The 15,418-nt window shown below is 42.0% G+C and overlaps 1 protein-coding gene across 2 annotated transcripts in view; it reads right to left on the minus strand.

Moving 5' to 3' along the window:
* The window catches only part of FANCL (FA complementation group L), a 60,138-nt gene that overhangs the window by 18,159 nt on the left and 26,561 nt on the right, over positions 1-15,418 (minus strand). For both annotated transcript variants that reach the window (XM_056853121.1, XM_056853120.1), the window contains one exon: positions 3,448-3,516. In XM_056853121.1, the coding sequence (XP_056709099.1) occupies positions 3,448-3,516 (69 nt within the window). The remainder of the gene's footprint in view (positions 1-3,447; positions 3,517-15,418) is intronic.

Genomic DNA, 15,418 nt, shown 5'->3' on the forward strand with positions numbered 1-15,418 from the left:
AATATACATCAAATATATAAATAAAGGAGAGCCTTACTAAAGATATTTGTGTTGCTCTTTATTTAAGAAAGTTAACGAAACTTTTCTTCTAAAGTGTCAACCTGAGTTACACAATAAAGCTGACACCTCTGAAGATGTCTTTCAGATTACAGTAAGAAAGGGCTATACGTTGGAAATGTGAAGGAGTACAGGGGACTGAGAATTGTACATGGGGCATGTTTGGAGACTTTTTGCTTGCAGTACAACATACAAAGCCCTTCATGGCCTTGGACCCTCATATTTGTGAGACTGCCTCTCCCCCTCTACACCACCATGACAGCTTCGCTCATCTGATCAGGGCCTCCTACTGCCCCCCCGGCAAATGGGCAATATCACCAACTGCCCGTATAAGTGTATACTCTGTTGTGGGGCCCACCTTGTGGAACGGCCTGCCTGATGAGGTCAGGAAGGCTCCCACTCTCCTGACATCCCACAAACTATGTAAAACTGAATTATTCAGGAGGGCATTTTTACAAAGGTGATAAGGGCTATATGGTTGAGAAACAGAAAGGGGCTGTGCATACTATTGTATAGAGTGCATACTATCCTACTATGTAATTTCTGCACAGTTTAACATACGTTAACACTCATGTCTTGTTTCAGATTTATGCAGTCCTAATCCTATTACATTGCTTATTGGATGTCCTATCCTGTTAAGTGCATTGATTTACACAGTGTAATCCATCTTGAGTCTCAGGGAGAAAGGCTGACTATAAATAACATAAATAAAAAGAAATGAAATAATAAAATAAATTCAACCACTGGCAGCTCCAGTTGACTAAAACATGTTTTAAAAGGAAGCCAGGGTGTTGAAAGGCCCCGTGAATATGCTTCCAAAACTAGAGGCTGTATAAGAAGCAGTTCAAATTAACCATCGTTGCCTCCCAAATAGGGACATATCCATATATCTACCACTATCCACTCCTTTTATTAAACACATGAACTGCAAACTCTGTGAAATCTCAACTGATTTGAAAATTGGGGGGGGGGGGTGAACATGGATGCCAATTTTTGCCTATGTGTAATTTTTCTACAGATCTCTGATTTGCATTAACCAAAGAACATGTAGGTCTCACCTTTGTTAAGTGCCTTACTGTGCAATCCTGAGGGGGGAGGCTGAATGCTCTTAGAAGCCAGTGAGACCCTTATGCCCTCATGCATGCCACTTGTGCCACGCAACTGGCATGGACACTAGCACAGGGCCACTTTCACCACCGCCCCTGGACTGCACCAGCAGTGCATCCCTTGGACACCTGCGCAGCCTCCCACTGGTGTTCTCCCAGGCCATTTATTCATGGTAATTAGCAGCGTGTTCCAGGCTGAATTGCCCCACATATTTTTTTTTTTAAATTTTACATGCTGAACCGTCATTCTGGAAGTGACTGCGAAGCCACTTCGCATTACTAAAGAGCTCACTTAATGCGATCTTTGGAGTTTGCCTCGAAGAATCCTCCTCAAAGAACCATGCAAAACAACAGCAGCGCATTAGCTATACACATGCTAATGACTCTGCAATCAGGAACAAAGGAGCAGACGAGTGGTGAGGTGGAATTTCTCCTTTTGCATCGGGACTGTGAATAGGCATTTTTAAAGTAGCATTTTTAAAAAGAGCTTTGAGTGAGCATCAAAATTGACCATGAATAAATGGCCTCAGTGTTCTGGGGAGCAGAGCTGCCATTAGGCAGCTTCCTAACCCCAGTCGCACTGGGAACGCCCCCTAATGCAACAGCATTGCTGCGCCACCATTTTTGGTGGTGCAGCATCACTGTTTGCAATGGGGCCTTTCCCCCCATTTTAAGATCTTTATTGTGTTTAAACCCCTTTTTCCTTCCACAGCAGCCGGGAAGCCTTTGTGGAGGCACAGCTGCAGTTCCCAGGATTGCTCTGTACATATGCCATGTGCAGATCTAGCTACTTTGCTCATACTATTTCTGTAAAGTATTGTGTATTTTGATGGTATGATATTATGTCTTCAATATGAGAAATTTCTGCAAAATTAAGTATTTTGCATTCTTGCCAGAGGGGGGCATTTTCTTTCCACAAACTATTAATTCTGTAGAGGTAATTTATGGTACTTGAATATCTATATCTGACAAGGATGAAAAGATTCCTAGCAAGGATGCATTCTGCCAGGTTTGAGTATGGTATTTACAACCTGTCAGAAATACTAGCTTTTTCCTATATAAAAATATTTTCATGTGAACATATTTTATTGAATTGAAATTCAAAGATTCTCAACCACATTTATACAATTCATCTTAGGCCTTTGCTCAGCATTTCCTATTTTAACATAAATCACTGTGTTGCACTTGAGGAACCCCATCTGATCAAGAAACAGAGTGAATCATCAATGAACCTCACCATTTCCCTTAAACAGAAATGGAAATTTGTCCAATTATTTAATTCAGCTGCTGAGGTAACGAAAGCTTCAGTTGTAAGTTGAGGATGCTTTGAGGAGGGTGGATGTCTAGTGTATTGTTGCTGCGATAACACAATTCTGTTTTTCCTTACCATAAATATGGTTCTTTACAATTAGTTTGCATTTTTCCCTCCTCTGATAACTTATTACATTTACATAGTCCCATACAATTAGGGAATTTACTGCTTCCACTTATATAAACAAATGTGCTCAAGGCAGTTAAAATTCCTTGGCTGGATCCTTCTAGTCCTTTCTGCTGGTGTATTTGACTGGCACAAGAGCCCCTCTGCAGTCAGGACAGCCTACTGCATTAGCAGAAGATTCTTTGCGCTGGCGGAATAACACTCATGCCAGCAGGGTGGACTGATAAGATCTGACCCATGCTTTCAAAGGAAGCTTTATTTATTATTCTCTTTTGCTTCTTTGCAAATACTTTTCCAGTTGACCCAAGATTAAGCATATAATCTTTCTCTCACAATGTAAGTCTTTGAAAGAGTAATCTTGCTCTGCAGAAGCTAAGGAAGTCTGTATTCTTCTGATTTCATTTGTGGCTGAATTAGGGTCAGAGCCGTTAAAACGGGACACAAGAAACTGGTCGCTTGAATGCATGGCCCACTGCTATTCACTACAAGGCACTTGCACTTAGGCCCAGTGGAATTTTTTTTCTTCAATGAAGAACCAATACCTCCCTCCCCCTCACACCACCAAGTCACAAAACACTTTCGAATTCCCCTCACTATCAAAAGCAGTTTGCTATGAGGCAGGGAACGAATGGTAGGAAATATTACTTTGGAAGTGAACAAGTGCCTCTTAGACTCACAAAGCTAATTTCATAGTTTTTTTGGATCCTAGCCTATTAATACTAAACTGAAGATCCAGTTAATTATCCTTCTTTTCTCACCCAATAAAAAGAAACAGGAAATACGCTCATACATTTTTGTTATACTTTGCTACATAAACTTTGAGAGATGCTTTCAAAAGTTACGTACCTGGGTATCAACTGTAACAGTGAACTGAACTGGCAAGTCCACAAGGCAATCTGGTGGTTCTGCGGGATACTGTAAGTGGGGAGAGAAGAGAAAATTACTGAATTGTTTTTACTTCTTATAATTTTTGTAACATACACATAACTGAGAATAGGTTAAATAAATCCAAATCAGAAGAAAGGGGGTAAATACAATTTGAACCAATCAGTTTATCTTAGGGTGCCATAAACAATTACATGGGTCCTCCTTAAGGAAACACAGAGGTGGCAATTCTACCTTTAACTCTTACCCTGCGTACAGGAATATATATTTTATCACATTTCTTGTAAAACACAGAAGGATATTTGCTTTGTCAGGAATATCTGTAAGCCACTTGCCAGATCTGACCCCAAATTATATTGAACTTGCATAAAGCTTCTATCACCACAACCAATGTATTGTCGAAGGCTTTCATAGTCAGAGTTCATTGGTTCTTGTAGGTTATCTGGGCTGTATAACCGTGGTCTTGACCACAGTTACACAGCCCAGATAACCTACAAGTCTTCCAATGCTTTTGAAATGTACACAGCTACTATTGCTGCCATATACATTTCGTCAAAGCTATGGTGAGGAAACTGATGGTGACAAAGTGAATGTCATAGAAAGAGTGCTGGAATTTCCATCAGTTTCAATTGTTAAAGACCACCCTTTATGTACATACAAACCCCACTAATATAAATGGGATATATATAACTGAGCATAACTGAAAACATCAAGTTTGGAGGACAGAAAAATAAGAGCACAGAAGAAAAGACTACTACCTTTCACCTAATCCACTTTAATGAAACTCATGATTAAGAGGCAGAACACGAATATTTGAGATGTTAGGCAGGAGTAAGGTTAAATATAAATACAATTTAAACCTTTCCAAATGAATCCACCCAACATTAATCCTGAATACTTGCCACCTATTACTCTGAATGTATTATCATCCTACTTTGTTTTCTAATGCTATGGACCCTGCTAAACTTAATTCAGTAGTAGACCACATCCAATTGGCTTTTATGGTAATGAAGTTTAGCTTCTCTTATAACTTTATATCCGCTTCTGGTAATCTCTCCCTGATTCTCACACCTGCTCCTCACCTATGTTACACTTAAATTTATTTTTATTTCTCTGGCTACTTGGTATTCAAATTTACACTTATATTTTATTATACCTACCATGGTTTATGTTCCCTGCTATACTTCCAGTTTTTAAAGGAAACTTTTATGGCTTGCAGAAAGCTCTTACGCTTTGCCATTTTATCATGCTCTTTTCAGTCAGTTACACTAATGACTTTCAAACAAGTTGTGAAGTGAAGTGAGGAAGGGGTTAGGGAGACTCAACTGAAGCGGATGAGGACTACCACCAACACCCCTCCCCAGCCTTAAGGTCTTGGTTAGAACATTCCTGTGCATGTAAACTTCTAGAACTGGAAGGGAATAATGTTTGGGTTAGGTGCAGAGATATAGAGGGCTGGGGAAGGTTAAAATTCAGGGGGGAAAGATATCTTCCCTCTGTTGGCCATCCCCCCAAAGTTAAAAAAAAAAGGGACATTTTATCATTTAGAATGAGTGAAAATGCAAGGGTTTTCTCATTCAAAGAAGTGAAACAGTCTGAGGATTACTTGAGGGAATGCTGAAAAAACTCCCCTTTTGGAGTGAGTGAAATAAAAGAGAGGGTTTAAGTCAAAATGTGTAGCATGAATTTGTTAACATAAGAAATCCACAACATTAGATAATGATAATTCCAGTGAATATTGAATTTGGTTTAAATGGTTTACCGTATATACTCGGGTATAAGCCGACCCGAGTATAAGCCGACCCCCCCAAACTTGAGGCCAGAAAAGGGAATTTCTTATTGACCCGCGTATAAGCCGAGGGTCAATAAGAAATTCCCTTTTCTGGTAAAGCTGCGCTCTAAAATGGCGGCCGCCATTTTAGAGCGCAGGGAAGATCTTGCCCCTGCCCCAGGTCACCCTCCCACCGGCCTCCCGGGACCTCCCAACCCACCCCAACCCACCCCGACCCCAGTGCCATTCAAGGGGGGGAGGGGGAAGAGCCCCTGAACCCCCTACTCACCAGGAGAGTCGTCGGCGGCAGCAGCGGCGCAGCCTTCCCGGCCCTGCAGGAGGCCGCTGCCGGCTGGAAGAACCCTCGCGGGCCCGGCGGCGTGGCCTTGCCGGCCCTGCAAAAGGCCCCTGCCGGCCGGAGGAACCCTCGCGGGCCCGGCGGGGGCGGCGGCGTGGCCTTGCCGGCCCTGCAGAAGGCCCCTGCCGGCCGGAGGAACCCTCGCGGGCCTGGCGGGGGCGGCGGAGCGGCCTTGCCGGCCCTGCAGAGGCCCCTGCCTGCCGGAGAAACCCTCGCGGGCCCGGTGGCGGCGGTGAGAATGGTAAGTTCCCCCCTCCCTCCTCTCCCTTCCCCCTCCTCCGTATTGACCCGCGTATAAGCCGAGTTCGGCTTTTTCAGCCCTTTTTTTGGGCTGAAAAACTCGGCTTATACGCGAGTATATACGGTAAATTTTGGTTTAGATGGTATTACAACAATTAATATGCTATGTTGAATGAGCCTACATTGAAGAATTCGTTGTTTTAAAAGTTACAACATTTAATTCAATACTGATATGTTAGTAGCCCTACATATTGTGACTGTGGGAGAGTGTGTGTTGAAATAAACATACTTACTTGTTTACTACAGAATTATTTCCTACCTTCAACTTTTATTTTTTACTACCGCTTGGATGGCAAACATTAAGATACATGTGCTATGGTAGAATGGAATGCAGAAGTCTGAAACTCTTTCTTAAGTATTGGGTATGCTACAATTTTTTCTTACAGAAAACGAAGATATTTATACTTTTAAATTCCATAAATATACCAAAGAATCAGCATATAAAATTGTACTAATTTATAAGTGATGCATTTAATGCTATCTAAACAATAAAATGGCCCTGACCTGGATAGCCCAGGCTAGCCTGATCTTCTCAGGTCTCAAAAGCTAAGCATGGTTCACCCTGGCAATTATTTGGATGGGAGACCTCCAAGGAATACCAGGGCCATGATGCAGAGGCTGGCAATGGCAAACCACCTCTGAACGTCTCTTGCCTTGAAAACCCCACCAGGGGCTGTGTGTGTGTGTGTTAAGTGCCGTCAAGTCGCTTCCGACTCATGGCGACCAGGGGCTGCCATAAGTCAAATATGACCTGATTTTTTTGGGGGGGGGGGCAGTAAGAAGTTTCAGTTTGTCAGGAAAATAATTTCCCCCCACAATTTTTTATTTTTAAAGGGGGGTGGGCTATCCCATTGCTTCAATATTTCCAGAAATTTTCTCTCTCTAGTTAGGTGTACAGAATGATAGCTTTTCTCCCTTTCTGCTTTTAATGCAATTAAAGCCAGAGTCTAAAAAGTGCACAATAATCAGGTAGTCAATGTGAAATTAGTATAAATTCAGAACTAGTTAGTTCTGCATTAGAAAAAGGATACACAAAAGGAAGAAAAGACGACCAAAAACATAATAGGTAGTATAATCATATTTACCGAGAAGTTCACTGAGATTGACTTATTTTGAGCCAAAGAAGGTTTAAGATTGCAACCTGAATCAGCTAGTTATGCAAAAGAGGCAAAAAATCCTGAGCGTGTGCTTAAGCACCTCAGATTGTCTAAATGTCTATATGTCTTAATATATCTATGTTTCATTTTCAAAATTATAATTTTATATTAAATATAATATATACATTTGCGATAATTTATACAGATCTATATTTTGTTTAAAAACAGACAGGAAGAGAACACACTTGTTTCTCAATCACTATATAAGTGGCAGGTTGTATAGGTAAAAACTGGTCTCTACTTTTTGGAGGTGGTTTATAATGTAAACGATGTCAGGCAAGATCTAGTCAAAGTCAAGCATGTTTCAGTCCCAATAAAATAAACAGAAGATATATAAGCATCAGTTAAACCCACTGACCTCGATGGGACTTCAAACACATGCTTAAATCTCTCCCATTGATTTTAGCGGGATATAAATGTGCCTAAGTATGGCTGGTCTTCTTGCCTTCTTAAATAAATACAACATATAAGCATCACTGCTCTGTTATTTAATACACATATTGCTGGAAATCAAATTCCCATGTCACCAGGCACACGTTTTATATATTAATTTTCTCTCATGGCAAGTATAAATGCCAGACACATTTTTAAAAAGGACAAACATAATTGATCCTTTCATCACTATAATCTTGGGAAACAGAGTTGATTGATGACCACTGGTTACATCTGGACAACTTGCATAATCTGACTGCGCAGGAAAGCTAGAATACTGTTAGTTTTTTACCAAGCAACATATTCGCTTTAGTTAATGACTACTAGTTATATCTGGACAACCTGCATAATCTGGATACTGAACAGCAAAACTAATACTCTTAGTTTCTTACCAAACATAATAGCTTCAGATAAAACAAAGCTACAGGGAATTAGCATGAGAAGAACCATATTTGCAAATGGCTTGGTTTCTACAAGATTACTACTTAATGAGACCACTAGTGTGAGAGGAATACTTTAATACATACATCCAAGGCACTGGAATTCCAATCTGTAAATTCTCATTAAATTTATACAAAGGAATCAAAATGTTAGTTTAGAGATCACACCTCCTGACAGTCTGCTCTCCATTTAGAGCTAGGCGACAAGGATATCTTATGAGAGAAAAAGTGGTGTGGCAAATTAGGCAACAGTACTGTTAGTCCAGGATCCCTATAGACATGTAGTGCCATATGATGCTCTAGAAGAGGGATCCCCAATGTGGCGCCTGCTAACACCTTTCCTGGCACCCAAGAACTTGAGCAGGGCTAGGTAGGGTGTTTGCCAAGTAAGGCTTCTGATTAACCAATGGAAATTTGATTGGTGGTGCAGATTTTTAAAAATATTGCTCTGGCAGCAACTGTCACCACTGCACAAGGATCATCCCTGTGTGATAGAAGGTAAGCTGCAGCAGCCATTTTGTGGCTGGCTCTCCTACAGCAGCCAATTTGTGGCAACTGTTTTGTGGCTGCGCTTCCCATATTGTGTCAGAATTCCAAAGGTGCCCGCAGGCTCCAACCGCTGGAGATCTCTGCTCTAGAACATGAGGGCCATGTGAAGCCCCCCCCCACACACACACACATACACGAATCTTGCTTTCAGAACCACAGATGCCAAAAGTCCAGGAGGAAAAGCAGCCTTGATCAAATTCAATCTGATAAAGAAATAAAACACCAGCTGAAATTGGCAGAATGCAAAGGTTTTACCATTTGCAGGAAAATTTATCCTAAAGGCAAACATCCTGACTAGTTAAGATCATTCCAGCCACATAAAGAATGGTCAGTGTTAATAACAGGAAAAAGACAAATATTACAGAAGACTTAAACTGTTTTGGGGCACATTGAAGAGGGCAATCTAGTCTCCTTCCTGAGTTAATCATAATGGCAAACTACTCTTTTGTATTGGAAAACCAACACATCAATAAAAAGAGAATCAAATATTGTGTTTGAACTACCTTTTCCCATAAGCCAACTTTAGCCTCAAACACTTCTAGTACAGAAAATAATTTTTTGATGCTTTGAACTAGTAGATAATTTTATTTCACTCCATGAACTCGCTCCCTCTGGAAATTAGGTATGTAAGGTCTGAGATTTAACCACTCAGATCAGGTCTTTCCTTCTAAGCCTACCTCCAGTGCTAAGGAGACGACCCGCACTCTTCAAGACTGGTAGCTAAGATCTAAAACAGGATTTCACTTACCTGTCATTGTCGTTCCATCACGTGTCTTTTGTGCAGACACATACGGCATGCGCAGCCCAGCCATGGAGAAGAGAATTCTCACGATTCCTAGCTCTTTCTAAGCTACAAGAGCGCTCTTACACCCTTCCGGTGCATGCTGGCAGGGAGAGCTCTCCTTCATCAGTCTTCCTTTCACCACTGTGGAGAAGGACATACACAGCAGAGGATCCCACAGTGGGGAAAGGAGGAAGGGATGTGTGCCTGCACAGAAGACCACTTAATGAACAGCAGTTACAGGTATGTGCAACCCTGTTTTCAACTTTGTGGCTTTGGTGCAGTCCCACATAGGAGAGTAGCAAGCTCACTTACTGCAGGAGGAAGGAGTGGGGTCCTTAGCGGAACAATGACCACAGCGCTGCTTTCACCACAGCAGCATCACTCCTGGAGTTGACATCAATGGTACAGTGCTTCATGATTGCTGAAGCTGACAACCACGTCACTGCCTGGCAGATGTTGACCAACAGTACCTTCCCCAAGAATGCTGCTGAGAAAGCCTGGGCCCTGGCAGAATGTGCCTTGACTGGAAAAGGACACTCTACCCTGGACAATGAGGAGGTATGCCAAATCGCCAAGGCAGTTCATACCCTCTATGAGCCAGTGAAACACACCAACAGGTTATCCAACTTACAGAATTCTTTAGTGCAATACAAATAAAAAAGTAACGCTGTGCTCACATGCAAGGTGTGTAGTGACTGTTCCTCCAGTTCTGGGGGGAAGGGGGAAAATACAGAGAGAATATCATGGGCCATATGGAAAGTGGAAACAACCTTAGGGAGGAAACCCAACTTTGTACACAGTACCACTTTGTCCCCATGGAATCTAGTGAAGGATGGTGAACAACTGAGGGGTCTCAGTTCCCCAACACCCCTAGCATAGGCAACAGCCAAGAGAAATGCTCTTGTATGACAGAAAATATAGGTCATATGTAGCCAGAGGCTCAAATGGTTTATTCAAAAGGGCTGATAAGACAAGAGAAAGACTCCATTGTGGAACAGATGGGGACATTGGAAGATACGTATTGAACAGCCTCTTCAAAAACCCTTTTAGACATTTTACACGAGAAAACCAATAAACCATCAACATGAAAGGCCAAAATGGCTGCTACATGCACTCTTACGAAAAATTCAGCTAACCCCTCATTTTTAGATTCACTGGGTACTCAAATATGTAGGAGACAGACCTCTGGCTGGACTTGCCCCATTTGTAAATGTAAGATTTCCAGGTCAAGGGTCTACTCGCTGAACTAAATACCAAAGCAACCCAATCAGAATAAACTAGAGTCCCCTGATCCTCCAAGCTGTGAGATGTATTGCATGTACCCCATGATGTAAAAGGAGTCCTATGTGGAGGAAGTCATCCCTGACCGGGAAGGGGATATACCTTCCCCTTGATAGGCTGTGCAGGACTGGAAACCATACCCAATTGGGTCAGAAAGGGGCCACCAAAATGCAGGTGGTACTCTCGACTTTGAGGTTTGAAGTAACTCTGCTCAGTATTGGGATGGGGGAGAGGGCGTAGAAATGGGTACCAACCAGCAAATCTGGAATGCATCCCCCACTGACTCTGGGTCTGAAACCCCCAAGGAGCAGAAAAGGGCACATCTGGTGTTGGTCACAGAATAAAACAGTTCCACAGATGCGAACCTCCAGGACCAGAAAACAGGTTGAAGCCAGGACATCCATGCAGGTGGGCCAGTGATACCAAGAGTCTTGGCAGTAAGCTTATTTTTATGAAGCTTATCCAGCACTTCATTGATCTGGGCACTAAAATGTTCCCTGTCCTCAAACCAAGGTCTTCCACTCATGTCCTGGTGTCATTAGGCAGAGAGTCGAACGTAGCCATGAATGGTGTTAAAATACAATGGCTGATGCAGGTAGAGTCTGCCACATGGCGTGCAGCGTTGATCTGCTGTTTGCCCCGTTTAACGTCTACAGCCGGTCTTTAGCTAAGGTCTTTCAATTATCAGGGAACATCCATATCCCAGAGAAACATTTGCTATCTGCCCATAATGGTGCTGAAGTTAGCCATATGAAGGGTCAGGGCACCTCAGGATTAGATCTTTCTCCACAAACCATCTAATTTCTGCCCTTCTTTGTCAAAGGGCAAAGTGTGAGCCCCACAAAAGTGTTTGGGTAGCAATATCTCAGTGACTAAAGAGTTAATCACTGGATAAGAGAACAAACATTCCCATCCCTCCTCCCTCACTTTGTACATATTTTCTAGCTTTCTGGCATAGGGGGACACAGAAGCTGGCCTGGACCACACTCCCTGTGTGATGTCCAGCAGCCCCTCTAGCATAGGGAAAGCTTCAGGTCCTGGGGTTGATGAATACAAAACTTTGAGAATTGGATCCAATGGTTGCAGATCCCAGCAGACACCCAGTTCTAGCAACTTCACCATTCTGATGAACTCTTCATTAGAGGCGAAGATCCTCTGTTGAAGAAACAGGTATTGAGTCTCCAACGACTTCATCCAGGGATGGATCCAATGGAGCATCTGACCCCACCTCAGATGGCTCCATGGCTTCTTCAGAGTCAGAGGCCAGCTGTTCCCACTCAGTAGGGTGTGAAACTGTGTCGATGTCTATTGGGCAAAAGATGTCAAAGCCAGAACCAATGGAGCCCACTTGAAACTGACAGTTGGTGCAAGATTCGGAGCCTGGTAATACGGGAAAGGGTGCTCCCAGGGCATTAGACAGCCAGTACATAGGAGACAGAGCTAAGGGGTATGGAAATCATGGTGCCTAGGGCAGGCCCCAACCACAAGGAAACACAGTGACTGATGGATCCAAAGAGACTGACTCCTTCCTCTTAACAGATTGTGGAACTGCTTCAAGAAAAGATGGCTGGATGTCCACGATCTCATCATCTGACAACCGCAGACTTGCGACCAATATCGGAGGCAGTGATGGGAGTCCAGGGCCAAGCTGGTTAAGGAGCAGAAGTCTTCGATGGCAAGGAACACTTAGAAGGTAAGTCCTTAGCCTTGTGCTTGGTTTTGGTCTTGGTCTTTTTTGCAGGTGGTTCAGATGCCCTCTGAGGAACCAGCACCAGCTTCAGAGTTGAGGGGGCTCCGGATTCCAACAGTGAAACAGAGGGTGCAGATCCCACCAAGGCAGTTTAGACCCAAGTCTCCCATCGTCTGACCTTCCGAACAGGCTGGTCTTTATCTGAGGCCCCCAATGCCTTCTTCCAAAGAAATGTTTTAAGTCAAGATGCCCTTTCTCATCTGGCCTTATGGGTGAACTGTTGGCGGATGAGGCAAGCCACAACAGTGCTTGACCTGTGCCAGACGGGTCAGGCACTGTTCATGATCATCTGACTAGGCTATTTTTAACCCATGCTCCCTTCACTTTTTAAACAAGGCCATTCTAACACCAAAGAAAAGGGACTAGTCTCACCAGAAAAAAACTTTTTGAGATAAGAAGAAAGCTGAAGAGCGAGATGGTCCTTCTTCACAGCTGCAAAGGGAGGACTGAGGGAAGAGCGCTCTCCCTGCCTCCGTCACATGCCAGTTTGGGCAGGAAAATACTGCATTCGTTTGGGCTAGAAAGCTTGGAAATTCTCTTCTCTGTGGCTGGCCTGCGCATATACAGCCCCATGTGGGACTACACAGAAGTCACGAAGATGAACATCTCCATTTTTCTGAATCTCTTCTCTTTCTCTCACTATAGTCCATGGTCCTCATGCCCTTCCTCCCCATTGCTCTGACATGGCTCCTGGTTATTGCCATGAAGTTTTCCTTGGTCTAGCCCCTCACCAGGCCCTTGGCTCTGACTCCCGCCACCTCACCTCTATTTTTCAACATCTCCAGCATAACCCTCCTACGCAGATCTCCAAGCCTTCTCACATTCTCATGGACTAGCTATGAGATATAGTTGGGAATCTTAATTATCAAAGTTTTTAGTAATTGCTTGATTAGGACTTGCCAACGCAGATATTTGTTTTATTTCGACTTGACAAGTATTTTGATTGCCGGATATGAAAACTTCTTTACAGAAATCAATACAAGATTCAGAACAAAAGGTTCTTCAAAGTATTTCCAAGGTTGAAGAGAAACTTGAACTCAATTCCCAAGAAATTGTTAAAATTAAACAGAAGCAAGACGAAATCGAGACATCAGTAACACACCACACCACAGAACTTTTAGAACAATCAAAAATAATTCAAGATCTTTCAATTAAAGCTGATGCTCATGAAGTGAAGCTTAGGGATAAGAATATTAAATTTCGCGGGATTCCTGAACACTTCGGGAAAGAAAGCCTAGAATCAGATATTAGGTCATTACTCCATGACAATTACGATTTTGAAGAAGACGATACTCTTCTGGAATTCTGTTATAGAATAAACTCATTCTATGCCACCAAGTATAAAAAACCAAGAGATATATTGGTGAGATTCGTTCATAAAAGAACCAGAGACTTGCTGTTAAAGACACAAAGAGACGATCCATTGATTTGGGAAGGGAACTCAATACAGATCTTAACCGATCTTCCGAGAAGTGTCCTAACAAAAAGAAAAGAGTATAACGATCTGAAGCAAGAACTGGATAAGCGACAAATTAGGTTTCGTTGGCTAATTCCATATTCACTAGAGAGCTCCTTGCCGCAAGGGAAAAGGATAATCCATAATCAACTTCAAGCAAAAGATTTACTTGAAGAAATAAAAACTCAAGGAGATACTGTTCCAAAAGACTCCGAAGATTCCCCAGGAGAAGGCCCTAGCAAACTCCAACCGACTCAGAAGGGAAAAAAACAACCGCTTGAGAAGCGAGAACTTAGAAAAAACAAGAAGACTTCCGAAGGAGACAAACTAAATCAAGCAGCTGCTCTGTAGAACTGAATCTTAATTTCATCATGAATCATCTGCAGATAACATCATTGAATATTAATGGTCTTAACTCTCCTAATAAAAGAAAAAGAGTTTTTCATAGCCTAAAAAAGCAAAAGAAAGATATTGTTTGTCTTCAAGAAACCTATATAAAAAAAAATCATGAAAAAATTCTACACACAAATCATCTTGGAACTCCTTATCTTGCATCGGCGAAGGTGAAGAAGAGAGGCCTTGCTACTTACATCAATGAGAAAGTTTTGACAGTAAAAACCCACATAGCAGACCCGGATGGACGCTATCAGATTTTAATTCTTTTTGGATCAGATGGAATTTGCTTCACAATAGTACATATTTACGCTCCGAATGCCGCTAAAGAAACTTTTTACGAAGCACTGTTTAAGAATCTTGCAGAATGCCATCAAGGAGAAATCATAATCCTAGGAGATTTCAACGCAGTCGCGAATCCTACGATTGACAAGACTCATAGCAGCACATCTGGGAAGTTGCCGAAGAGTGTTTTTAAATCAATGAAAGAATTCGATTTAATTGATATGTGGAGAACGAAAAATCCAAAAACAAAAGATTATACCTTCTATTCAAATCGTCATAAATCACACTCAAGAATTGATATGTGCTGGACCTCTAGATCAATGACAACAAGTGTGGAGAAGATACTTATAGCACCCAGGATACTGTCAGATCACAATCCAATTGAACTGACCTTAATAAGAGGCAAAATAGGGATCAGAAGATGGCGGATGAATGAACAAATACTCCGGAACAAGCAAACACTCGAACAATGTAAGCATGATTTGAAAGAGTTTTTTATTTTAAATAAAACAGAAGACATGTCTGATCTTGTTATATGGGACGCCAGTAAAGCTTTTGTAAGAGGGAAAATGATAGCCCTGAATTCAAAAAAAAAAAAAAAAAAGACAGAAGAAATTCAAAGAATTACAAGATCAATTAAGAAAATTGGAAAAGAAAGTCCAAATTAAGTCAGATAAAACCATCTTACATGATATTAAGATGACCAAGCACCAAATAGAGTTGATAGAAACAGAAGAAATCAGAATAAAAGTTAAATATGCCAAGCAAAGGTTTTTTGAAAGAGCAAATAAGCCAGGCCGCTTTTTAGCCAATCAACTTCGACAATAAGAGAAGAAAAGGAAGATAATCGGTGCTAAAGCTGATGGGATAACTTACAATAAACAAGAGGAAATCGAAAAAATATTTCTGGAGTACTACAAACAACTCTATTTGAAAGATGATCTGCGAGAACAAGGACTTTCAACTTATTTAGTAG

Source organism: Euleptes europaea, chromosome 7, assembly GCF_029931775.1.
Source record: "Euleptes europaea isolate rEulEur1 chromosome 7, rEulEur1.hap1, whole genome shotgun sequence".
Classification (NCBI taxonomy): Eukaryota; Metazoa; Chordata; class Lepidosauria; order Squamata; family Sphaerodactylidae; genus Euleptes; species Euleptes europaea.